The sequence below is a fragment of the Leucoraja erinacea genome, chromosome 1 (genome assembly GCF_028641065.1).
Source record: "Leucoraja erinacea ecotype New England chromosome 1, Leri_hhj_1, whole genome shotgun sequence".
NCBI lineage: Eukaryota > Metazoa > Chordata > Chondrichthyes > Rajiformes > Rajidae > Leucoraja > Leucoraja erinaceus.
In genome coordinates this window covers 96,690,233-96,717,138 of record NC_073377.1, presented here as the reverse complement: position 1 = coordinate 96,717,138, position 26,906 = coordinate 96,690,233, and the positions used below count along the sequence as shown (strand labels likewise).

At 42.1% G+C, this 26,906-nt stretch overlaps 1 protein-coding gene across 3 annotated transcripts in view; it reads left to right on the top strand.

Annotated features, from left to right (window-relative positions):
- Positions 1-26,906, top strand: part of aff1 (AF4/FMR2 family, member 1) — a 129,573-nt gene that overhangs the window by 46,931 nt on the left and 55,736 nt on the right. For 2 of the 3 annotated variants that reach the window (XM_055639960.1, XM_055639944.1), the window contains exons 2-3: positions 15,690-15,810; positions 17,704-18,609. In XM_055639960.1, the coding sequence (XP_055495935.1) occupies positions 15,690-15,810; positions 17,704-18,609 (1,027 nt within the window). Of the gene's footprint in view, positions 1-7,414; positions 7,556-15,689; positions 15,811-17,703; positions 18,610-26,906 lie in introns of all 3 variants that reach the window. The other variant, XM_055639951.1, reaches the window with a different exon arrangement.

The following is a 26,906-nucleotide window of genomic DNA, read 5'->3' as shown; positions in this document are numbered from 1 at the left end:
GAGCACCGGAGCTAGCTGCGTAGCACAGGACATGAGTACTCGCCCTGAAATGCCATCGGGGCCTGCAGCTTTCCTCGTGTTCACCTGTGTCAGAGCCCTCCTCACGTCGTGCTCGGACAGCGAGAATGTGTGCACATTCCGCCCTGCAGCTTCGGTAGCCAGCCCGCTGGCGGTATTGTCGATAGTCGGCAGACCTGGGTTGGCGTTGCCCATCTGTGACGAATAAACTTGACTTGACTTGAATGATCTTCATTAGATGCGGCTCCATTGAAACTTTCCTTCATTGAAGCAAAAGTCTCGGCGCGGAACAACCTCCTGCGTTGCTTGGCTGGATCGTCATGGGGCGCTAGGTCATCTACTCTCCGAACCAGTGCTCTTGCACTCGTGTACAGCACCGCTGAGTACGCCGCCCCAGCATGGTGCCGCAGCGCTCATACTAGCAAGCTAGACGCCATACTCAACGACACCAAGCGGATCATCACCAGCTGTCTACGCCCTACTCCGACGGATCTTTTGCCGGTGCCCGCAGGTATCGTACCCGCCAAGCTTCGCAGAGAGTACTTCACTCTCAGGCTGTTGTGCAAGGCCCCATCGGACGGCAAACACCTCGCCCAGGACTCGCAGCAACTGGGACCTCAACGCCTGTCATCTCGTCGCCCCTTCTCCCGTCACGCAGCAACCCTCTGTGGCTCCGGTTTCAACACACTAGGAACATGGAGAACCAGCTGGGAACAGACTTCGCAACCTCTGCAAATCACTCTTGCACCCAACACCACAGCCCTACCCGGCTTGAACCTGCCCCGCAAAGAGTGGGGCGCCCTGGCAGGGGTCGGCCGGTTCAATGCCAACATGCATCGCTGGGAGCTGCTTTCATCAGAAGCCTGCATGTGTGGAGCAGACCAGCAAACAGCACAGCACGTCATTTTCGACTGCGCTGTCCTCCACCCCCCTGTTGGAGGGTTAGACCTCACGGCCCTCGACAACAGCACATTGAACTGGCTACAGAACCTGGAGGGCGTTACATAACCTCTGCTGCCTCAAACGCAAGAAGAAGAAGTGAAGCACCCGCAGTCAGGATCGAACCCGGGTCCCCGGAGCTGCATTCGCTATTAGGCAGCAACTCTACCGCTGCACCACCGTGCCGCCCATTTCCTTTCTGACCATTTCCTTGTTAGCTGCCTGATCCGCTAAATTCCTCCAGCAGTTTTTTTTTTTGCTCAAGATTGTAGCATCTGCAGCCTCCTGCCTCAAGCTGGTGATATTTATTTAAATGTGTAGCAAGGAACTGCAGATGCTGGTTTAAATCGAAGATAGACACAAAAAGATGGAGTAAATCAGCTGGACAGGCAGCATCTCTGGAGAGAAGGAATGTGTGACGTTTTGGGTCGAGAAGGGTCTTGACCCGAAACGTCACCCATTCCTTCACTCCAGAGATGCTGCCTGTCCCGCTGAGGTACTCCAGCTTTTTGTGTCCATCTGAGATTTAATTAAAGATTCGTTGGTGCTAACCTTTCGTAACAGTACATTTTACAAGAACTAAATTAAACACAGTTTCACGGTTCGGCTATTAGAATAATTTGTACTTGTTACCATCTCTACTGTTCCAAATGGACAAAAAAAATTTCAAGTATAAGTAATAATTATGCAACAATTACAAAATATGAAGCTAACACTTTAAGAAACTGACTTGTTTTAATGACTTGTGTCAATAGACTGCCGCTGAATTTTATTGTTTCTGCCTTGATCAGAATATGCCAATTTTATGCTTTTTTTTGTTTTGAATACAAGCATTGATGATTAACACTTTTCAGAGTAGATGTGACATTTGTGAGGTCTTCTGAATTGCATGGTGAATTAGTGAGTATAATGAACGTGGTCCTCGTGTATATTTAAGCAAACTTGCAGGCACAGAATGTGAGTGTGGAAAATGGCATGTTGGCATTTTATTCAAGAGTGTTTGAGTACAAGATTAATGATGTCTTGCTACAATTATAGAGGTTAATTACTCCATACCTGGAGCATTGTGTAACAATGTTGGTCTCTTTTCTTGGGAAAAGGTACAGAGAGCACAACAAAAATATTACTTGACTTGTTCCTAGTTTACAGATACAGAATGGAGTTAGGGGTTCTCAAACTATGGAATAGACTGCGTAGGACTGAAATTAGAAAACGCTTCACTTGTAGGTTGGTGAATCTTTGCAGTTCTCTACCCTGGAGCATTATAAATACTCACTTTTTGATTATATCCAAAATAGTGATAGATTGCTTGATGATAAAGGCTACGGGTGTGGGACAGAAAATGATGTTGAGGTAAAAGAACAGCCATTAAATGCTTGACTGAAGGAGCAGGCCAGGAGCTGAATCATCCTCTCTTGCTAAATAATAATTATTGGCACTGGTATTTTTGTTATATTATCTGTGTATTGTGTTTACAAGCCTGTTAAGTTGCTGTAAGTAAGAATTTCATTATTTCATTGTTGGTACATATGATCATTAAACACTTTGGACTCTTGACTTAACCCGTCTTGACCCCTAACTTCAGCCACATAGAACGGAAAGTTAGAACATTCATTTCATGTCCCTGGGTATTGTTTGTGCAGTACAACAAATTATAAATCATTGGACTATGACAGAAGCAAAACTCGGATACCATTTGAGCTCCTGATTACAATCCACTTTAAATTCCCCGTACCACCTCCATCCACCCCAGTCTTCCTTTTTTGCTTATTCCCTCTCCACCTCAAAATCCAGAAAACATACGTGATACCCCTCTGTGGCAAAGCAAAAAATATAAAAGATTCAACTATGATATTGCCCCACCTTCTTGAGTTTCTAGATCAAAAGACATGCAATTTGGTGATAACACATTTTGCTTCTCCCATCTTGTAATAAAATGTAAAGTTGATGTGTCGAAGGATCTCTCTTTTTAAAAAAAACCACACATGAAGGGTACACCATCCCAGATAAATACTTCACCTGTTACTGCTCTCCACACTGCAGGTAATTGCCAGGAGAGACAAAAATAACCTGAGAACAAATAAAGGAATGTGTGTGGCACGGTGGCGCAGCGGTTGAGTTGCTGCCTTACAGCGCCAGAGATCTGGGTGTGATCCCAACTACGGGTGTTGTCTGTTTATACATTCTCCCCGTGATCACGTGGGTTTTCTCCGAGATGTTCGGTTTCCTCCTACACTCCAAAGATGTACACGTGTGTAGATTAATTGGCTTGGTATAAATGTAAATTGTCCCTAGTGTGTGTAGGATGGTGTTAATGTGCGGGGATCTCTGGTCGGTGCGGACTCGCTGGACCGGGTCTGTTTCCGTGCTGTATTTTTAAACTAAACTAAAATTCTGCCTGCCCTCTCCAAAACCAACCCAGTACAACACGTGGAGCATGCTACCTATGTGACATGCTCTGTACAGCTTGTCCTTCTACGTTTAAAGGGTTGGCAACCACTGCTGTAGTCGGGTTTACCGTTCACTGGGGGAGGGGGACAAATAAATGGCTAACATCCGGTCAGTTCAAACCCTTGCATAATTTACATTGATTTTGCTGCCTTTCACTGGTTCCTACCCCATATTGTTCCAAAAGCTTTTCAAAACTTGCTCTTTCGTTGAACTTTCATTTGGAGGAATACTTTTGGAATGAAAAAGTATGTGGCTTCTGCTTGAGTCATTGTGGGTTGTGTGCTGACAATGTAAGGTGCATTGTGTGTGAAATGACACCAGGAGCAATTACAAGAAGGTGGTGAGGCCACACTTGGAGCACTGTGTGCACTTTTGGTCACCCTGCAATAGGAAGGATGTAATTACGCTGGACAGTGCAGGGAGCATTTACGAGGATATTGCCAGGACTTGAGAGGCTGAGCAGGCTGAGACTTTATTCCTTTGAGCGAGGGAAGTTGAGGGATGAATTTTTTTAGAGGTCTATAGAATCAGGAGGGGAATTAATAGGGTGAATGCACAGTCTTTTACCCAGAGTACCCAGGTTAAAGCTGAGAGGAGAAATATTTAATAGGAACCTGAGCAGCACTCTTTTCACACAGAAGGTGGTGGGTATATGGTAGTTGAGGCAGGTACTATTATATTTAAAATCATTTGGACTGGTACATGGATAGGAAAGGTTTAAAGGGATATGGGTCAAATGCAGGCAAGTAGGACTAGTGTACATGGGTCATGTTGGTCAGTGTGGGAAAGTTGGGGCATCTAGGTCAGCATGGACGAGTTAGGCCAAGAGGCCTATTTCTATGCTGTATGACTCTATCTCTGTACACATCAATCAGCTGACTATTGTTGGAGGAGGGGAAGGGAACCAAGCAGCTGAACTGGACGATTTATCACAAGGCCTGTAGTTGAGAAACCTCTTGCAGGGTTTGATCTTGAAGGCATTTGAATGCCGTATACCCAAGGTTTACACAGCTGAAATTGATTTAATAAACATTGGGTTATGTGTTGACAGTGTTGAGTGCTGGCTGTGTGACTGACAGAAAACCAGCAGCACAATGCGATGTCAAGAAGGACAGTAAACACAATCAGTTTAATCCTGTAGCTGACATCCAGTGCAAAAAATCTCATCTTAATTCATGTCTGCTTCCACAGTGCGCTCCATAATGTTTGGGACAAAGGCCCATCATTTATTTATTTGCCCCTGGACTCCACAATTTGAGATTTGTAATAGAAAAAATCACATGTGGTTAAAGTGCACACTGTCAGATTTTATTAAAGGGTAGTTTTTACACATTTTGGTTTCACCATGTAGAAATTACAGCAGTGTTTATACATAGTTCCCCCATTTCAGGGCACCATAATGTTTGGGACACGGTAATGTCATGCAAATGAAAGTAGTCATTTAGTATTTTGTTGCATATCCTTTGCATGCAATGACTGCTTGAAGTCTGCGATTCATGGACATCACCAGTTGCTAGGTGTCTTCTCTGGTGATGCTCTGCTAGGCCTGTATTGCAGCCATCTTTAGCTTATGCTTGTTTTGGGGGCTAGTCCCCTTCAATTTTCTCGACAGCATATAAAAGGCGTGCTCAATTGGGTTCAGATCGGGTGATTGACTTGGCCACTCAAGAATTGACCATTTAGTATCTTTGAAAAACTCCTTTGTTGCTTTAGCAGTATGTTTGGGATCATTGTCTTGTTGTAGAATGAACCCCCAGCCAATGAGTTTTGAGGCATTTGTTTGAACTTGAGCAGATAGGATGTACCTAAACACTTCAGAATTCATTATGCTACTACCATCAGCAGTTGTATCATCAATGAAGATAAGTGAGCCAGTAGCTTCAGCAGCCATACATGCCCAGGACATAATACCCCCACCACCATGTTTCACAGATAAGGTTGTATGCTTTGGATCTTGGGCAGTTCCTTCTCTCCTCCATACTTTGCTCTTGCCATCACTCTGATATAAGTTAATCTTTGTCTCATCTGTCCACAAGACCTTTTTCCAGATCTGTGGTTGCTCTTTTAAGTACTTCTTGGCAAACTGTAACCAGGCCATCCTATTTTTGCGGCTAACCAGTGGTTTGCATCTTGGAGTGTAGCCTCTATATTTCTGTTCATGCAGTCTTCTGCGGACAGTGGTCATTGACAAATCCACACCTGAAGAGCGCTTCTGATCTGTCGGACAGGTGTTTAGGGATCTTTCTTTATTATAGAGAGAATTTTTCTGTCATCAGCTGTGGAGGTCTTCCTTGGCCTGCCAGTCCCTTTGCGATTAGTAAGCTCACCAGTGTTCTCTTTCTTCTTAATGATGTTCCAAACAGTTGATTTTGGTAAGCCTAAGGTTTGGCTGATATCTCTAACAGTTTTATTTTTGTTTCTCAGTCTCATAATGGCTTCTTTGACTTTCATTGGCACAGCTTTGGACCTCATGTTGATAAACAGTAATAAAAGTTTCCAAAGGTGATGGAAAGTCTGGATGAAAGACTAGGTGCTGAGAGCTCTCTTATACCTGCATTAAGGAGGCAATTAAACACCTGAGCAATAACATATACCTGTGAAGCCATATGTCCCAAACATTATGGTGCCCTGATATGGGGGTGACTATGTATTTCAACTTCTTACTGCTATAATTTGGGACATGGAAGAAATTGATATAATATAAAATGAAATAACTTTATGTTGGTTCTTCGTAACCTTGGAATATGAAAGTGCTTTCCAGCATATTAAGTACTTGTGAAGAGTAACCTTGTAATAAAATAGTAAGAAGTGGCAATCGATTGTGTGCATTTCAAGGTATCTCAAACAGCATGGAATTCATAAGAGGGAGAATCAGAGAACTCAGACATGTAACTCAAAATTGTACATTTAAAGCAAATGAGTCATCCAGAAAGCCTGACATTGATGCTTGATTCCAACTTGCCTAAACAACTTGTTTTTGAATGTAAAAAAATCTGTAAATTCTGGTTGTTGTACAAAATTTTGGTTTGGACATGAGCTGATGACCATCGGGATATAAATAGGAATGTGTTTTCTGTAAGCTATTATGGATGAGGAAGGCCAGGTAGTTGCAGTATACAGTTTCCTCAGAAAAGAGCAGTCACAGAAATGTTGTCTACGCATGTGATAAATGAGGAGTCAGCTGTGAACCATCGGCTGTAAACTAGGACTGTTGTTGCCATGGCAGCGTCAAGTGGCATTTAGTGGTAATGCATGACTAACCTTGTTTAACAGGCTAGTTTTTGTGAAAATACTCCAACCATAGCGAGGAATTGAGAAACACTAGAATATGTTGCGCAATTGTTGCCTTTATGTTCGATCCCTGCCCCCTTGATCCAACCATCAATCTTCCATATACTGAAAGTTTACGAAGAATACAGAAAGGCTTTTGATATTTCGAACCAATTCTAGTGGATGGATTTTCGTGAATCAGTCTGTGGACCTGTGTGGCATCCATTCAAGCAAAACTGCTTTGATAATGTCGTTTTTCATGCAATATCGGTATGTAGTTGAAAGTGCTATTTTTATTTTGTTAAAAAATCTGTAAAACTTCATAAATGGTATAAATTAGTGAAAATTAAAATTGGTTGCTTTCCTCCCTCTCCTCTCCCCTAAATTATCAGGTGGCCTAAAGCTGAAGCTCAGTTACAGCTTTAAGTTCTTTTTTTCCCATATCATTTCAAAATGTATTACTTCTGACAAAGATCTGCAGAAGAAGAAAATGTAATCAGTAGATTTATTTCCCCCTTTTGAATATGTCTAGTAAATACTGTATCGTAAATACTGTATCTGTGATTTGAGAAGCATCTTATGGTTAACAATACTTAGCGCTTAAAGATGTGAATATATAGTCTGTTGTCGTCTAAGACTTTCCTCTTTTTATAGAGAAATATAGATGTTCTAACCTGCAACACAGGGTTTAATAACTGCCGTGTTGAAGAGCTGGCTGTGTGATTTGCATTTCCAGATACTCTGATCTGATGTTAAAATGGCCACGAGTCTCCGATAAGAAACCTCGCTCCTCCAATTGTTTTGGTAAAAGGCCTGAAGTTATTTCCGTTTTCATCTGTGATAATACTAGAGTTCAATAAAGGAGATGTTTAATGAGGTATGTTAGCAAAACGTATTTAATTTCGCACAAAATATAAAATCTGTAAACTTGTTATTTTTAGGTGTTAAGAAACAAACAAACCTAATTTAATTCTGCAGTGAAGTGCTTCTGAAATTAAATTAGTTGATTAATGTATCACGCCAAGTTTCTGCAGCCACCCTATCTCCATTAACCAAGACTTAAAATTTTAACTCCTCTCGCCTTTTTTCCATCGGGTAGGTTGGGCTTACAGGTACAGGGGCTCTCTGGGTTACGGGAGACTTGATATGCAGAAATTTGGCCTTTGCAAATTCTACCATAATTTTGTTTTTAAAGCCTTGCAAATAGTATTAAAATGTTCTGCGATATTCATTAACAAAAATTTACAGTATATATTCAATTAGTTTCATTATGATATTGTAAATATCAACATAGAAGATATTCAATGAAAGAATTATAGGAAGTGTATGCTGAGCAAAGCAGAATAAATTGTTTTTGACTTGTTTTAAACCCTTTTGTGACCTGTGGACTCCCTGTACTTGATAGGGACCCTAACCAAATGTCAAATGCAATGTAATGTAGAAATTTGTTCAGTGGTTTTAAGAAACAAACCATGGTACTGCAGTTTGTTTTGTTTGCAGTATTGTAAAACCGCGTGCATTTTAATACATGACAGCTGTTATTACAAAGATGTACAGATGTGAATTCCTTCTCATCACTGCTCCGTAGGGATCCCTAGTTAGGGGCACAAGCTAACTGTCCATTTCATAATATTTTGCATTATTTTAGTAATAAATTGAGGCATCACATGATCATTATTGATCATATGATGCAGGCAGATGGAATGGGAGGCACACTTCAGAATCCATTCCACAGCAACACCCTCAACTGTTTAAATGTTAACTTGTCATTTCTAAATGTCTTCCTCAGCAGCTGAAGTTAAATGTTAACTTAAAATGACTAAAAATGACAGTATTGCAAAATGTCTGGAAGATTTTATTTTGACCAATATAATCCGTCTATCATTACAGTACTTAGTAGAGAGCAGGGTCTCTCACCTGCCTGGTTTCTTACTTCATTCTGCCCATCTTCCCTACTGTTCTCTGTGTATCCATTTTTTGTTGTTCCTCTTATCTTGTCTTCCTTTAAGTTGGCTGTGAGGTTTGGCAGAGAAAGGAGCCTCAAGCACCTGCGTTTAGAACAGACTATATGCGGTAAATATGATATTGATGAAAGTCCTTGCCCCTCGACTTGGATAGAATGGATGTGGAGAGGATGTTTCCACTAGTGGGAGAGTTTAGGACTAGAGTTCATAGCCTCTGAATTAAAGGATGTTCTTTTAGGAGGAGAATTTGGGACTAAAGGAATTTCTTTAGTTAGAGAGTGGTGAAACAGGAATTCTTTACCACAAAAGGCTGCGGAGTCCAAGCCAGTGGATATATTTAAGCAGAGATAAATAGATTATTGATAAGTACGGGTGTCGGAGGTTATGGGGAGAAGGCAGGAGATTGCGGTTAGGAGGGAGAGATGATTGAATGGCGTAGTAGACTTGATGGGCCAAATAGCCTAATTCTGCTCCTATCACGTGATCTAATGACTCCGATGTTGTGCCCATTTTCTTCCTCCAACCACATGCTTCTCACTTCAGCATTTCCCTTAACTCTTTCGCACTCTCTCCCTCCATTCCGTTTGCCAGCATCTTTTTCCCTCTTTTTCTTAGTCTTATCTTTCCCCACACTCCCCTAGAACATTCCCTTTCCCCTTGCTCCTGTCGTAACTCGGTGCATCTGCCTGATACTGGTGCATTGGCTAGGCTCTCAATGAACCAATGAAAATGTTTCAGAAAACGTGTACAACCTGATGAAGTTCTGTAGTTAGGATCTAAAATTATGCAGCATTGAATTGATGTTTTCTAATATTAATATAGAATCATTAATTGATAAGTGGGAAATAAATTAAGTTTTATCCTACAAGATAAAATGTGGGATACAGGAAGTACATGCAGACAAAGTTTTTAATGCAGTCTGAATAAAGAAGTTAATTTTTTGGGACTAGAACTGCCGCAGCTGATGGCTATGTTTACCCCGAGAGCACAAGTTCACAAGTAATAGGAGTAGAATTAGGCCATTCGGCCCATTGAGTACTCCGTCATTCAATCATGGCTGATCTCTGCCTCCTAATCCAATTTTCCTGCCTTCCCCCCCATAAGCCTTGACACCCTTTCTAATCAAGAATTTGTCTATGCCTTAAAAATATCTACTGACTTGGCCTCCACAGCCTTCGGTGGCAATATGTTCTACAGATTAAGTACCCCCTGACTAAAGAAGTTCCTCTTCAACTCCTTTCTAAAAGAGCACCCGTTAACTTTGAGGCTGTGACCTCTGGTCTTAAAATGTTCCACCAGTGGAAACATCCTTTCTACATCCACTCTATGCCTTTCATTATTCTGTAAGCTTCAATGAGGTCCCCCCTCAACCTGCTGCTCTTAACAGCTTTTTGAAAATTGGAGAGACATAGAAACATAGAAAACAGGTGCAGGAGTAGGCTATTCAGCCCTTCGAGCCAGCACCACCATTCAATATGATCATGGCTGATCATCCAAAATCAGTACCCTGTTCCTGCTTTTTCCCCATATCCTTGATTCCTTTAGCCCTAAGAGCTAAATCTAACTTTCTCTTGCAAACATCCAGTGAATTGGCCTCCATTGCCTTCTGTGACAGAGAATTCCACAGAATCACAACTGTTTTTCCTCATACATTTGATACTTGGTTGCATGACTGTGGAATTCATTGCCACAGACGGCTGTTGAGGCCAAGTCATTGGGTACTTTTACGGTGGAGGTTGGTAAGGGTGTCAAAGTTTATGGGGAGAAGGGAGAACAATAGGGTTGAGAAGGAAAGATAGATTGGACATGATTGAATGGCAGAGTAGACTCGATGGGCCAAATGACGTACTCTGCTTCTATGAACTTATGATTAGCAAGTGATTATGTTAGGAACACAAGGACTGGAAGATGCTGGAATCTTGCACAGAACACCGAGCTGGAGTAACTCAGCGGGTCAGCCAAATCCCTGGAGATCATGGATAGGTGACGTTTTGGGTCAGGACTCGGCTTCACCCTTCCAAGTGTTTATGCCATGTAGGCCAGGAAGGTAGTTGCTTCAATCCTCATTGATATCGGCTGTTGTGTAGATTCTGCAGCAGTCCCAATATCTTCAGCTTTAAAATTCAGAATATGCAAAGCTTTTTGTTCGTGATCACAATCTGGAAAATGCTGTGTATTCAATCACTGGATCTATCCGATATGGATGTATCTTTGGATGTTGCATTGACTTTCTGCATGGTTATCAGAAAATGGAGCTGCAACCAAATAGCCGACCAGCATATTACTGCGGCTTTCACTGTAACTGAAGGGTTTCATTAAAAAATTGCCCAGCATAAAATTAAAATTTACAAAGGTGGAACATACAGATGGGGCGAGGAGATGTGAAAACATGGTAGGTGAAAAAAGCACATTTCTGAAAAAAAACCCATCAACTCAGGATGTGACTCCATTTGAATTTAATGCTTGTAAAATCTCAACCATAATTATAGGATTAATGTTATTGTATCGTGTTTTTTTGGCTAAGGATGGGACAGATGAACCCATGGAGTGGTGACACCATTCGAAGTGTGCATGTCAACATTCAGTACTGGAAAGATTAGATTGGATCAGCTACCTGACCTTCACTGTCGTGGTAGTGACGTGATGCTGTGGGATGCCGATGCAATTAGGTTGATTATTTTTTAGAGGAAATGCGTGGACCTGAACTTGGCCCTCTGACTGTGGTGAAATAAATTTTTCGAGGGAAACATAATCTAACAAATGTGAGCAATGTACAACAGACAGAGTGAAATGCTGCTGGCGAGAATTGAAGCCCTTCAAGTTAAAGGAGATAATTTTTCCTGCCATTCTTCTTATAAAACAGAATTCTATTCTTTTGGGTTTTCCACTCCATTAAATCTGTTCCGATGAGAAGGTCAAATTCAATGCCGTTGCTTCTGATATGTTTATTTTTCTTCTATCTGACATTCTTCTCAGTCTTAGTTAACACAGTGCTTAGCAAATATTTGTTTTACTTTTTTACTATTGAACTATAACTTTCACATAACCACTTCTGACATCTCTAGCATGAAGCCACCACTAAACGCGTCTTCCTTTCCTCTTCCCTATTAGCATTCAGAAAGAACTGTACCTTGGCACTTGGTCCACTCTTTAATTGTTCCCACATCCTTCTGCATAGTGATGCGTGATTCCCCTTCCTCCCTTCCCAATGTCCAGAACCCAACCATGTTTCAGGTTGATGTTTTCCAAAACAGTTCAATTCAGTTGCTGGGACAGAACATCTAAATGATGTACAAGCACCAGTTAGTACCTACCTTTGTTTCAGGTCCGATGGCAAGCAGATCTGTAGAATTTAACAATTAAATTACCGACTAAATCTACTAGCAGGTTGCTTGCATCACGTCCCTGTCCGGGGTAGCCCTGGGCTGGCGGGGCGCCGACTCCGGGCTTGCAGCTGGCGCGGGTGGGAGGCGCTGGCTCCAGCTCGGCTCTGCCTGTCCCAAGTTGGCCGGCAGCCCTGGACTGGTGGGGAGCCAGCGCGGAGCAGTGGCCACCCCGGGTATGCCGCTGGGCCTGGCTCAGCTCTGCTCTGGCTCCCGGGGGGGCCGGGGACCGTCATCTGCGTCTCTCGCCTTGTCCAATGGCTGCCGATTGGCCCCCTTGGTGCCGGCGGGGGCCGATTGCTGGTCATCGGCGGGGATGCACACAGGGTGCTGCGGTGGCTCGGCGGGTCAGGCAACATCTCTGGAGAAGGGTCTCAACCCGAAACGTCACCCATTCCTTTTCTCCGGAGATGCTGCTTGTCCCGGTGAGTTGCTGCAGCGTTTTGTGTGTGTCCCCCGTTGATGATTGGTGCTCGGCTTTCGCCGGCGGTTGGTCGGCGGCCGCTGGGTGGGGCGTGGGGTGCAGCTGTCGGTCACCGACCCGTCGGGGTGCGGGGTCGTCAGGAGTTGGAGCACGGTGTGGCTGGAGTTGGCGCTTCTTCTCCGCGCTGGCTGTGGGCCTGGGGCCACCCCTGCTCCAGCCGGTGTCCCATCGCCCCGGACATCTCTGGCCGCCCCCTAGGCAGGGATGGGACACTCGGGAGGAGGAGAGATGATCCAGTGGCGGTTCGACATCGCTTGTGGCGCCAGGGACTCTGGTTCGATCCTGGCTGTGGATGAGGCACGGGTCTGTGTGGGCGCAGCTGCCGAGAATGTCTCTCCTCCGGTCCAGTCTCTCCCTGTCTTCCACTGGCATCTGCCCCCTCTCTCTCTCTCGCTGTTCCAACCCGCTCTCCCGCTACCTGGCACCCCGTTCCTCAGATTAAATATATTTTTACAGATAAATTATGAATAAAGATAAGAATTTATACACAGTTTATACAGCCAGCGATTTGTTCGCTTTTTGTTTCTCTCGAATGACCTTCGGCAAATCCTATGATTCCTTGTGTTTTTCGGAATACCGAACTTGCTTAACCAGGCTCTGCACACCTGAGTTTCTGAGAAATTAGGGAGTTTAAAATGAGTGAAATCCCAGGAAAGAAAATGTCTATTAGTTGTCCTGAAGCCTTGAGAAATGTAGGGAGAGGGAAAGTGAGGCAACTGTTAATCACGTTCTAAAGTTGTTTCAGTTGGATAATATTTCAAGACTTTCAGTGAAAAGCATCAACGTGAAAATAATTCTTCGCACAAATGCCTAGATTTTCGATTTTTATTTTGAACCTAAAATGTTAACGGTGTGTTGTTATTTTTGAGTTCTCTGAAGTTATGCTGTCAGCCTTCACTAACTGCTAGACTGTCTTTGCAACAGTGTAACTTGCCCCTTATGATTTGATGCACTTTCAAGCTGTAGAGCTCCATGAAATGGTACTATTTCATGAAATGGTAAAATCTCTTCTGGTATACTTGCTTCTATGTTTCGGGTTGAAACATAGGCTCAAATGTTCAAATTGTTCCATGATGTGTTTCTTTCAGACTGGTTACTGATCCGAGATCAATATGATTCCTGTCTTATCTGTCTTACGGTATGTCTTTTGTCTTGCACTTCACTCCTCCCTCAACATCTGCTTTGAAAACTGCAGTGCCTCCACATGTTTCCCCCATTTCTAAAGGTAATTGACCTGAAACTTTATCCGGTTTTTCTTTCCAAAGATGGTGCTTGACTGGCTGAGTTCTTCCAGCATTTCTGTTCTTGAATTCAATAAATTTCCTATCCTCTGAAGTCGACTTTGTTTCAGGGAATTTACTGGGGGCTTAACCATCCATGGGTCTCACATAGGCCGTAGGCTTTTGCTTGAACATTCAAACAACTTTGACATTAGGTCTCTTGAAAGCTGTATGCACAGCTATGGAGACAATTGTAGAAATCTAGTTTGCCTTTTTAGAAGTTGATCTGTGGTGGTATTTTTACTTAAGATTGAATTTTAAACATTACAAATTGCAATTTCTCTCCAGAAGTGCAGGACATTTTGAAATATAAATCGCTTGATATTGTCAATACGTGTTTAATCAATTTCAGGTTGAGGCATGGGCTCAAATGTTCCAATTGTTCTACGATGTGTTTCTTTCAGATTGGTTACTTATTACTTGGGTTTTTCGTTGTTCTGAATACATTTATTCTGTCAAAACTGGATAATGTGCAATGTTCTAAATATAGTTGCCTGTATCTCATCAATGTATCAATGAATACGGTAAATTATTGGAAAATATTAAATCTTATGATTCATACTTCAGGGGTAATCCTGAGATTCTGGCTTTCGTACATTGATTTTCTGAATTGCTCCCACAAGAGTCACCATATTCTGTACCTCCTGCACTGTTCAAATAAACCTGTAGTGCAAATGGAGAAATTCCACACATCTTTAGTTTCTGTATTTATACAATTAACATGCACATTTGTCTTTCATCAACCATCAGTTTTTTTTTCACCTAGTCTCTTTAGTTTAGTTTTGAGATACAGCATGGAAATAGGCCCTTTGGCCCACTGAGTCCGTGCTGACTAGCAATCACTCATACAGTAGTTCTCTCCTACACACTAGGGACAATTTACAGAAGCCAATTAACCTACAAACCTCCATGTCTTTGTGATGTGGGAGGAAACCAGAGCACCCGGAAAAAACGACATGGCTACATGTACAAACTCCACACAGACAGCACCCGTAGTCAGGACCGAACCCAGGTCCCTGGCGCTGTAAGGCAACTCTACAGCTGCCCTATCAATGCCTTTAGCTTTGAGCTCTGCCCCCCCCCCCCCCAAGTCCTGATGAAAGATCATTGACTTGAAATGTTAACTCATTATTTTCCTCTCTGTGGATGTCACACTTGTTAAACATTTCAAAAGTTTTCTGAGCTTATTTCATGCAAAAATACGTTACTTTGAAGTGCAGTGAGAAATTGCAGGTGAAAGGCATAGCCGTTTTGTGGATTGCATTTAGATGAATGACCAATTTATGTTCATAGAATTATATTTTGCTAAAAGTAGGCTTGATGCGTATATTCAAAGGTGAAACATCAAATATCAAGTATTCAAATATGACCTACTTGTTTAAGTTATATATTTCTTGGTGTTCTGCATGTCACAGTCTTAATTAAGCAACCATGCTTAACATGTCAGTAAAGATAGAAAATTTGCAGCATATGAAACATTAAGAGCTAATCGTGAATTAAATGTTGTGGTTTAATTTGCGCATTAATGGTAACACAGACAATTTGAATAGCTGTTAATTTCAAATTATCCTTGACTCCATTGAATTGCATATAATGGATGTTTATCCTCTGCATATCAAATGCATTCAAACATGAATGGAGCTTTATAAAATTGAAATTTGAAGGAATCCAATATTTTAAATATTGATATTTGATCTTGGAGTAATATTTTCTAACAATCATATATGGTTGCACTTTGTCATCTCAAGCAAGACCTATTTGGATTTGTTGTGACAAGAAGTTGCTCCCTAATTTTGTTTTTCTTCTGAATTTCTCTTTTTTGCATTTTGTAAGCCACGTGCCCTGTGGATAAAATTTATTTGGAGAAGTTTTAAATTTTGTTTGTTCTGCTCTTCAACAGCTTGTACAATGAGGACAGAAACTTGCTTCGAATTAAAGAAAGGGAAAGGAGAAACCAAGAAATTCATCTCAACAAAGAACCTTTTCTTGAAAATGCCCCTCTCTTTGGTGAGCCATACAAGGTAAAGATCGGAGTACCTCAGACTAATCTGCCTCTTTTATGAACTGTTATAACTCTACTTGAATGAAATTGAGCTGGCAGGATTTGTTGAAGCAGACAGTGGCCTGACTACAGCATATAATCCCAAAGTGTAATTTTAGTGGAAGCTTGAGCCAAGGAGCAATGATGCATACTGTATTTGTACAGGCTGGACATAGAAACATAGAAAATAGGTGCAGGAGGATGCCATTCGGCCCTTCGAGCCAGCACCGCCATTCATTGTGATCATGGCTGATCGTCCCCTATCAATAACCCGTGCCTGCCTTCTCCCCATATCCATTGACTCCACTAGCCCTTAGAGCTCTATCTAATTCTCTCTTAAATCCATCCAGTGATTTGGCCTCCACTGCCCTCTGGCAGGGAATTCCATAAATTCACAACTCTCTGGGTGAAAAAGTTTTTTTCTCACCTCAGTCTTAAATGACCTCCCCTTTATTCTAAGACTTTGGCCCCTGGTTCTGGACTCGCCCAACATTGGGGACATTTTTCCTGCATCTAGCTTGTCCAGTCCTTTTATAATTTTATATGTTTCTATAAGATACCCCCTCATCCTTCTAAACTCCAGTGAATATAAGCCTAGTCTTTTCAATCTTTCCTCATATGACAGTCCCGCCATCCTAGGGACCAATCTCATAAACCTACGCTGACTGCCTCAATCACAAGGATGTCCTTCCTCAAATTAGGAGACCAAACCTGTACACAATACTGAGCCCTATACAATTGCAGAAGAAGTATAGTTTACTTTAGTTGAGATATACAGCATGGAAACAGACCTTTTGGCCCACCGAGTCCACACCAGTTATCCCACTACACATTAGTGCAATTTACAGAGGCCCAATAACTTGAAAACCCGCACGACTTATAATGTGGGAGGAAACCGGAGCACCCGGAGGAAACCCATGCAGTCATGGAGAACAAACGAACTCCACAGCGAGCACTTGAAGTCGGGATCATACCCCAGTACCTGGTGCTGGGAGGCAGCAGCTATATCAGTGCACCACTGTTTACCTTTGTCAGGAAAAGGATCCTGAAGAGAAGAAGAGCAGAATTTACCTTTTTTTCATATGCTTCTTGGTTCATTGTGGAATTACTGGGAAAAATGGCAGCCATTTCACTTCACTCCTTAAATTTGTGGGCAGCCATGCTCCACCCTTCATTTTACATCCATCTGCCACTCCTATAGTTGCCTTGCAGTCTGTATTCAAGTTCTTATTCCCTTCTGCCAGATAGATGCTGAATTTGGCCAGTTTCATACAAACCACCAAGAAATTTATGGTTTAGGAGTCTTGAAGTCAAAAACAGCTCCATGCCGAATTGATTGGATATAGCATTTATTTTGGAACGAGCTTAGCTGTATCTGTCCCCTCCATTAAAATCAAGACTTCACTGGTTCAAATGTTTTTATGTACAAGACATTTTTCTGTACAATTTGTGTTGAAAGCATCTCTGCAAACAGCAAACTTTGAAGAACTAAGCATCCAATAAACTTTTATTTCCTCTTGAGTGAAATTATAATCCAATATCCTCAGCTATTTAGGTGCTTACATGGTCGTAGACAGCCTGGATCTTGATAATGTATCAAATTAGTTTATGAATTGTTCTGAAACAAGACAAAATAATTACAATTTTTTTAGTCAGCCATGTAATTGTTATAAATGTATTGCCGCCTCTACGCTAACATAACCGACAGCCTTTTCATTTTGAAAACTAAATATGTTTTTTTTTAAATTCTGGCCATAGTTAAAACACAAAACTTTATTTTTTTTTCTTAAGATTCTCTTGAGTATGTGAATCGTCAGTAAAGATTCTTCTTGGGAATGAAGTAATTAATTGCTTATCTCTTTTTTTTGTGCAGACCAATAAAGGGGACGAACTTTCTAGTCGTATTCAAAATATGCTGGGCAACTACGATGAGATCAAGGACTTAATAAGTAATATCTCTCAGCAGAACTTCATTGGCATACCCAAAAGGGCTGTTCCTTTGATTTCACAAGAAAAATGCTTACTTGGTTCAAACAAAAGTAATAGTTCAATGCAGCCTTCATTGCACAGCAAAAATCCACGATTAATGGGACCTCATAACTCTGCTCCATTAAAAGTTGACTGCTCCTCTCAGAAAAGTACTGCATTAACAGAACAAAATAGCCAAAGTTCCAACCATAACGCTAAAAGTCACAAATCACTTCATAATCGAAGCCAAAATAAGGACAACTCTTCTAAAGGCCGAGAATCTTGGAACAGCCATTGTGGCAGGGATGATCAGCAAGAAGATGTGGACAATCAACCCACGGTCCAGTTATCAAAATTGCAAGACTTTCAACCGTTGTTACAGTTGTCCTCGCTTGTACAGCCCTTGTCTCCTCTGACACCACAATCCCCCATACATTCCAGTGCATTTACCAACTCCAAACTGCAAAGTACCATTAGCAAAGACTGTCCTCCTTCAAAATCTCCTCATGAACTGGGCGTGCACTCCGGTGATTCTGAGAACTTGTCCTCTGGTCTGAATGCTCCTGTTCCCAACCAACACGCATCTCAAACATTTCCACCATCTTTGCCGTCGAAACCAAACCTAACACAGCAAAAGCCTACGGCCTATGTGAGACCCATGGATGGTCAAGACCAAGCCCCCAGTAAGTCCCCTGAACTAAAGACGCCTTCAGAGGATTACAGCGAGGAGTCATTTAGAAACATTGCCGAGGTGAAAGTATGTGCCAGGACAAAGCTGTCCAAACTTAAAATTCCTTCTCAGCCAGTTGAGGTGAGTGTGTATAAACTGCTATTCAAAATATGCACTTTTCTGCAGTTATCTTAATTGTTGTAGTAGCCATCAGCAAGGTAACATTATATAGTTTGCTCTGCGAATCATGCCAAAATCCAAGGGTTTAAAATAGACTTAGAATTTAGATAGATGTTGAATTATTGTTCCTCAAACAATAAATGATTAATAGTTGTTCTCTGAAGGATGGGTGGTTAGCCAGGAGACAGTGAAAATTTCCATTATTCTATACTATACCATGGGATCTAGGTCCACCAGATCCAAAGATAGTACCTTGTCAGAATTCCACACTTAATCAGCAGGTAGAATTGTTCTCGAGTCATGGTGTGATGTTTGATTATAAAGACTTCTCACATTGAGGTTCCAGAACCAGTTGAGGCTTGACATTATACTTATTGCACTGGCACTCAATTGACATTAAGGGCCTGTCCCACTTACGCGACTTTTTCGGCGACTGCCGGCACCTGTCATAGGTCGCCGAAAATGTTCAACATTTTGAAAATTCAGTGGCGACCAGAAAGATGCTACGACTCTTTGGGTGACTAGGAGACTAACGACCGACCATACAGGCGACACCCTGGCGACATGTCGCGGGGTGAAGTCTGTATGGTCGTGAGTAGTTGCCGAAAGAGTCGTACCTTGTTGTGGTTGCTGCTGGATTTTCTACGTTGAAAATATTCGGTGACCTGTAACGACCTAGGACGGGTGCCAGCAGCCGCCGAAAATGTCACGTAAGTGGGACAGGCCTTTTAGCATTATAGTACATTGTTTGAACAGAGCAGATGTAACTCCCGTTATTCTGAGCTGGACTGTATTTGATTGAGAGTTTTTGATGCAAACACTGGGCGATCATTACAATAATGCATTAAAATGTAATTAAAGAAATATATATTGGAGTATATTCAGCGTATCTGTTGCCGTGTATAATAGAATGAATGTACACTTTTTTTATTGCTTTCCAAATATTGTAATGTTTCCCATAACCGTTGCTTTTGAACAATGCATGAAGGAGATAATGGTTCACCTGTTTGCGTTTTCTTGGACTGCATTTTTATAATATGCTTTGTCAAAACCAAATGAGACTTTAATTGAACAATATTATAGCTGCTGATGAGGTAAAACAAATAAACAATGTAAATTAATTCTCCAGGAAATCACTGCGTATGGCATGTACAAACTTAAAGTCAACAAATATCTTATGAATATGATGTTGCAAGGTTCAATTTGATAAATGGGGCCCGTGACTAACAGGTTGCTATCTAGCTTGGGTAATCCACACTTACTTTTCATAGTCCGAGAACTGCATAGCATGTAAATAAGCCATTTGGCCCACTTTGTCCATGGCGACCAAGTTTGCTTATTGGTCTAGTCCCATCTGTCTGTATTTGGCCCATTATCCTATAAGCCCTTCTTATTTATATTTATGTCCAATTGTCTTTTAAAAGTCATAATTGAGCCATTTCTCAAGCTTCTTCAGGCAGCTTTTTTAAGGTATAGTTCCGCATTGACACGGTCTTCATGGTAGACTGCTCTGGAAGATTAGATTGCATGGAATCAATTGAGAACTAATAGGACTGGAAGCCTGTGACCAGTGGTGTGCCTCAGGATTTCAGACTGGAAGCCTGTGACCAGTGGTGTGCCTCAGGGTTCAGTGCTGAGCCCTTTGCCATTTGTGGTTTATATCAATGATTTGGATGAGAATGTACAAGGCATGATTAGCAAGTTTGCAGATGACACAAAAGTGTGTGGCTTTGTAGATGGTGGAAGAAGTTAACAAAAATTGCAGCATGGTCTTGATCAGTTGGGCATGTGAGCTGATTAATGTTTAATTGAGTTTAATACAGATGTGTTAGATGTTGCAGTTTGGGAAGTCAAACCAGGACAGGGCCTTTAGAATTAACGGCAGTGCTGTAGAGAAGAGGGATCTGGGACGCAAGTACATAACTTCACTGGCTTCCCATCTCCCACCGGATCACCTACAAAATCCTGGTCCTCACCTACAAAGCCCTCCACCATCTGGCCCCCCCATATCTCACTGACCTCCCCTCCCCCTACCAACCCTCACGGTCCCTCAGATCCACATCAGCCGGTCTCCTCTCCATCCACAAGTCCAACCTCCGCAGTTTTGGGGACAGAGCCTTCTCCAGGGCAGCTCCCAGGCTCTGGAACTCCCTCCCCCAACTGATCCGCAATTCCGTGTCCCTCACCATCTTCCAGTCCCGCCTCAAGACCCATCTCTTCACCTCTGCCTATCCTTAGCCCCACGTCCCCCTCCCTTTTCATCTGTGCATTAATTGCCTCATATTGTGTTTTGAATTGAATTCTGTCTTTACTTTGTGTACTAGTCATGTCTCTACTATTTATTTCATTCCCCTTACATGTTTTTCCTCTACCTGCTAAATTTTTGTAAGGTGTCCTTGAGACTCTTGAAAGGCGCCCATAAATAAAATTTATTATTATTATTATTATAGTTCCTTGAAAGTGCCATCACTGGTAGATAGGATGATCAAGAAGGCTTTCAGCACATTGGCCTTCATCAGTCAGAGTATTGAGTATAGAAGCTGGGAGGTTATGTCACTGTTGTACAAGGCATTGGTGAGGATACATTTGAAGTCTTGTGTAGGAAAGATGGTGTTAAGCTGGAAAAGGTGCAAAAAAGATTTACGAGGATGTGGGCAGGACTTGAGGGCCTGAGCCTTAGGGAGAGGTTGAGCTGGGGCTTGGACTTTATTCTCTGAGTGCAGGATAAGGAGTGGGATATTAGAGCTATAGCAGATCATGAGGGGATTAGATAGGGTATTTTACCCAGAGTAGTGGACTCGGAGGACATGGATTTAAGGTGGAGGGGGTGAAAAATGTAATTGGAACCTGTAGGGCAAACTTTCTACACAAAGGGTGGTGGGTGTATGGAACGCGCTGCCAGCGGAGGTAGCTGAGGCAAGTACTATCACAATGTTTAAAAGACATTTTAGAAGGTACATGGATCAATTTAGATGGATGTGGGCCAAACGCAGGCAGGTGGGACCAGTGTAGATGGGGCATGTTGATCCGTGTGTGAAGCTGTGATCAAATTGGGCTGAAGGGCCTGTTTCCATGCTGTATGACTGACTTTATACCGTCAACCTTCAAAGTGAATAAGTCGCCCATGATATCCCAATGACCCAAAAACCAGAACCACAGCTTCTCTGTAACGTACTATATTCATCTTGACTATCCTACCACTTCTGGCTTCACAAGCACGTGGCACTGAGAGTAATCCAGAGATAACCACCCTCAAGGTCCTGCTTTTTTACCTCTCCTATTTCTCTATATTCACTCCGCTGAACCTTGTTCCTTTTCCTACCTATGACATTGGTACCAATGTGTATAATGATCTTTGGCTGCTCGCCCTCCTCCTTGAGAATGGTAGTTCTGCAGCCTCTCAGACTCCATTGGTGTGTCAGCACCAGGGAGCCGACACAGCAACAGAGTTCCATTTATGGCCACTGAATCTCCTGTCTTCCCCCTAAACTCTGGAGTCCCCTATCACTATTCGCCTTATTCCGCTGTCAGACCTGGTGCTACAGAACTGTCTGCAGCTGCTTTCTCCGACACAGTCACTCCCCTCAACCAAAAGAATATACGTGTTTTGAGGGGAATGGCCACAGCAGATTTGGATACACTGTGTTTCCTTCCCTTACTCTTGCTAGTGATCACCTTCTTCCTGCATTTTTAATGTGACCATTTCACTGTAATACCTACCTGCGATGGTCTAATTCTCCTAGATAATCCTAAAGTTGTCCAGCTGCAGCTCCAGTTTTCTCAGGTGCTGCAGCTGGAGGCACTCCTGGAACTATGGTCCTCGGGGGCTCTGGAGGTCTCCCTGACTCCCGGCAGGAGGACTTCCCGCAGTGCCCTGACTGCCATCCTCACTGAGTAAAGAAAAAACAAACCTTGCTTTATCTTGTTGTCAGCCTCCACTCGGCCTTCTCGCCAAAGCCTCTTGAACCAAAGCCTCAACATTTGCTCCCAATAGGTCTGTCCTATTGTGCACCTTTACCTCTGCGGTGCCTCACAATGAGCCAACAAAACAGCATTCTTGGAAAACATCATGTTACTACTCTGCTCTTCTTTTTGACTCAAAACCTACTAGCTCAGCTGTTCATACAGCACTCTTTAAATCTACGATAGACATAAAATGCTGGAGTAACTCAGCGGGCCAGGAAGCATCTATGGAGAGTGATTACCCGAAATGTCACCCATTCCTTCTCTCCAGAGATGCTGCCTGTCCTGCTGAGTTACTCCAACATTCTGTGTCTATCTTCAGTTTAAACCAGCATCTGCAGTTCCTTCCTACTATTTAAATTGACTTTTCTTCTCCCATTGCTCACCCAATCCAAATGCCTGTATATCCTATCCCTCAGAATACTCTCCAGTAACTTACCAACTACAGATATTAAGCTCACCGGCCTATAGTTCCCAGCATTTTCCCTGCAGCCCTTCTTGAAAAGAGGCACAGCATTTGCCACCTTCCAATCCTCTGACACCTCTCCTGTGTTTAAGGACGACTCATAACTTTCAACCAGAGCTTCTGCAATTTCCTCTCTAGTTTACCGCAATGTTCTTGTATATATCTGGTCAGGCCCCGGAAATTTGTCTACCTTCAAACACGACAGTACCTTCAGTACTTCTTCGGCGGTAACCCTGACTGCTCTCACGACACTTCCAGAGACTGCTCCAATTTCCTCCGTTCTCCTGTCTTTCTCCTCGGTAATAGGAGAAATACTCATTGAGGATCTTGCCCATCTCCTGTGGCTCCACACAGAGATGACCGCTTTTATTCCTGACAGGTCCCACTCTCTTTCCAGTTACCCTTTTCCCTCTTATGTATTTATAAAATCTTTTGGGATTGTCTTTTATGTTACCCGCCAGAGCGATCTCCTAGCCCCTTTTTGCCCTTCTGATTTACTTATATAGTTAAGTAAGTAATTTTATTGGCCAAGTATTCACATACAAGGAATTTGCCTTGGTGCTCCGCCCACAAGTAACAACATGACATACAGTGACAGTTACGAATGACTCAGAAAACACTAAACATTAATAATAATAAGACTTTAATGATAAAACACTGATCAAGCATGTGAACCAACAAAATACCAGATCAAAGGGAGGCTACAGATTTTTGGCTGCTGAGTAGAGCAACTACTCGTGGATAAAAACTGTTTTTATGTCTGGCTGTGGCAGCTTTGACAGTCCGGAGTCGCCTTCCAGATGGAAGTGATTCAAAGAGTTTGTGGCCAGGATGAGAGGGGTCAGAGATGATCTTGCCCGCTCGTTTCCTGGCCCTTGCAGTGTACAGTTCATCAATGGAGGGAAGGTTGCAGCCAATAATCTTCTCTGCTGATCGGACGATTCGCTGCAGCCTCCAGGTGTCGTGCTTGGTGGCTGAGCCAAACCAGACCATGATGGAGAAGGTGAGAACAGACTCTACGATGGCCGTGTAGAATTGGACCATCATTGCCTGTGGCAGATTGTGCTTCCTCAGCTGCCGCAGGAAGTGCATCCTCTGTTGTGCCTTTTTGACTGTGGAGTCGATGGTAGCCCCCCACTTAAGGTCCTTGGAGATAATGGTTCCCAGGAACTCCTTGGGAGTTTGCTCCTTAGTTCCCGAAACTCCTCCAGGATGCACTTGATCCCAGATGCCTATACCTGTCCCATGCATCCTTCTTGTTTGTGACTAATGTCTCAATTTCCCTCATCAGCCCAGCTTTCTTACGTTTGCCTGCTTTGCCTTGCACTCTAACGGGGACGTACACATCCTGAGTTCTCTTCAGTACACTTATAAAAACATCCCACTTGGCCGATGTTCCTTTCCCCTCACATAACCTGCTCCAGTCAACTTGAGCGAGACCTTCTCTCATACCATCAAAGTTGGCCTTACCCCAGTTGAGTATTTTAACACGTGGACCCTTTCTGTCCGGATCCATAACTATCTTAAAGCTAATCGAACTGTGGTCACTTATCCCAGAAGGCTCCTCCACACACACTTCATGGACTTGCCCTTCCCAATTTCCCAATACTAGATCCAGCGTTGCCCTCTCACGTGTGGGGGCCTCCACATACTGTTTAAGAAAACTCTCCTGAACACTTTTGAGGAATTGCACCTCATCTAAACCCTTCAAGCTATGATTTTTTTTCCCCAGTCTATATTGGGAAAGTTGAAATCCCCTACTGCAACAATCTTATTTGACCTGCAGCTGTCTGTAATCTCCCGGCACATTTGCTCTTCTAATTGTACCATTGCTATATCTATAATGACACAAGGTTAATGAGACCCACTTATCTGTGTCCCTCTTTTTAATTTTTTTTTAAATTTTGGAATTATTTCTTGGCTTCAACACTGCAGAAGCTCTACAGCATACAATTAATTTTTTATTTCAATTTTTCTTGGCTTTCTCCTTCAGCAACCTAAGATGTGCAGCGTCTGGCACAGGAATAATGTATTAGACTTCAGTATTCTTTACCTAAGTACATTCCCCTCTCAGATTTCTGAAAGTTCCACAGTACTTGTTGTACCAGAGTAACACAATATTGATTCGGCATTTTCCGACCTGCAACATAATTAAACGACACCCTTAATAATTGAGTATTTATTTTAGCTCTAAAATAGATAACTTCCTCTCATTTAATCATTTCAGAAAAACTGTCTTTCTCATCTTTCACATTGGGAATCGGATATAAACCATCATAGAGTTAGCATATTTTTCTTCTATTTTCGTTCATCCATTTTTGAAATGGATTACTTAATTTACTCTTCATGTGTGCATTTACATTTTTCAAGTTATTCACATATTGAAATAGCAAACAATCTAATCTTGTCACAATGACTGTTCTGCTATTCATTTTAGTGTGAAACGTTGATACTGTCTTATGCTTGGGTTTCTTGGATGTTTTTGCCATTTTGCATTTTCTTTTTTTACATGATTGACTGCACCTCGAATTGCACCTCTAAATTTACTGCTAGTTTTTTTAAATGTTACTTTATGCCTCCATTTCTTGGTATTGTTAAGGCATTGGGCATGTGCATTCATATTTCCCAATTTTATTTATTAAAGAATCAAAGTCTAGTACAGAACATTTAAGACAACATTTTTGTCATTTCAACATGTCACCAGTTATCATTCACTTACAACCTTAAATCAAATAGGTCAAGGGGGTTGTAACAAATTTCAATTTATATGTGTGCAGTAGCATTGTGCTTATGCACTGCCATTTTACAAATCTCCGACATTGCCAAGGCTTGGACCTGATTTATAGATACTTTATTCCTTGGCACGTAAGACACTGAAGAGTGACCTTCATAAAGGTGTGTAAAATCATGAAGAGCATAGATAAGGTAAATGTACAGTTTTTTTCCCTAGGGTAGGGGAATAAAAAAACAGGGCATTCTTTACTAGAATGTTGCCTGGGTTTCAACAACTAAGTTACAGAGATAGGTTGAATAAGTTAGGTCTTTAACGCTAATATAACACATTCATTTGTAGGATGTACAAAGTTGAATACATTTTGGAGTGATATATTTGATATATTTACAAAGCTTTTCAAGTCAAGAATAGAACCCAAAACGGAATGGATTATATTTGGAATAATAGGAGAAGATACCAATTTAAATAAAGATCAAAATGTTTTTTTTAATTATGGGTTAATAATTGGAAAGAAATTGATACTTAAATTTTGGAAAAATACAACCCTTTGAGAATAGGGAAGATGATCAAGCACAAAGAAATGAGACTCCGACTAATAGAGAATTAAGGAGTGGGTCTCCTTTCATCGACTTTTTGGTGATGCAGCGGTGCCGTAAAGATTGATTTCAGTTCATGACGCGGATTAGAATACAGGTTTGAAAAATTCTCTTTTAAGGGGAATTCTTTTCTTTACTTCCTTTTTTTATTTTTTATTTACAGAGAGTGGTTCTCTACTCTCTACCATCGGTATTGTGGTCCTGACTTCTTCCCAGTGGGTTGTAATAGTGGTGGAGGGCAGGTTCCACTGTGTTTTGTATCTTCTATTTAAAAATAAAAAAAAAAAAATTGGATAGCGCAGATTAAGGGGGGACCTGATAGGGGTCTTTAAAATGATGAGAGGGATGGAGTTGATGTGGTCAAGCTTTTTCCCTTTGAGAATAGGGATGAGGGGGAACTTCTTTATGTGTGGTATCAGGATAGGCATATGGATGAGAGGGAATGGAAGGTTATTGTATGAGTGCAGGCAGGTGGGACTAAGGGGAAAAAAATTTGTTC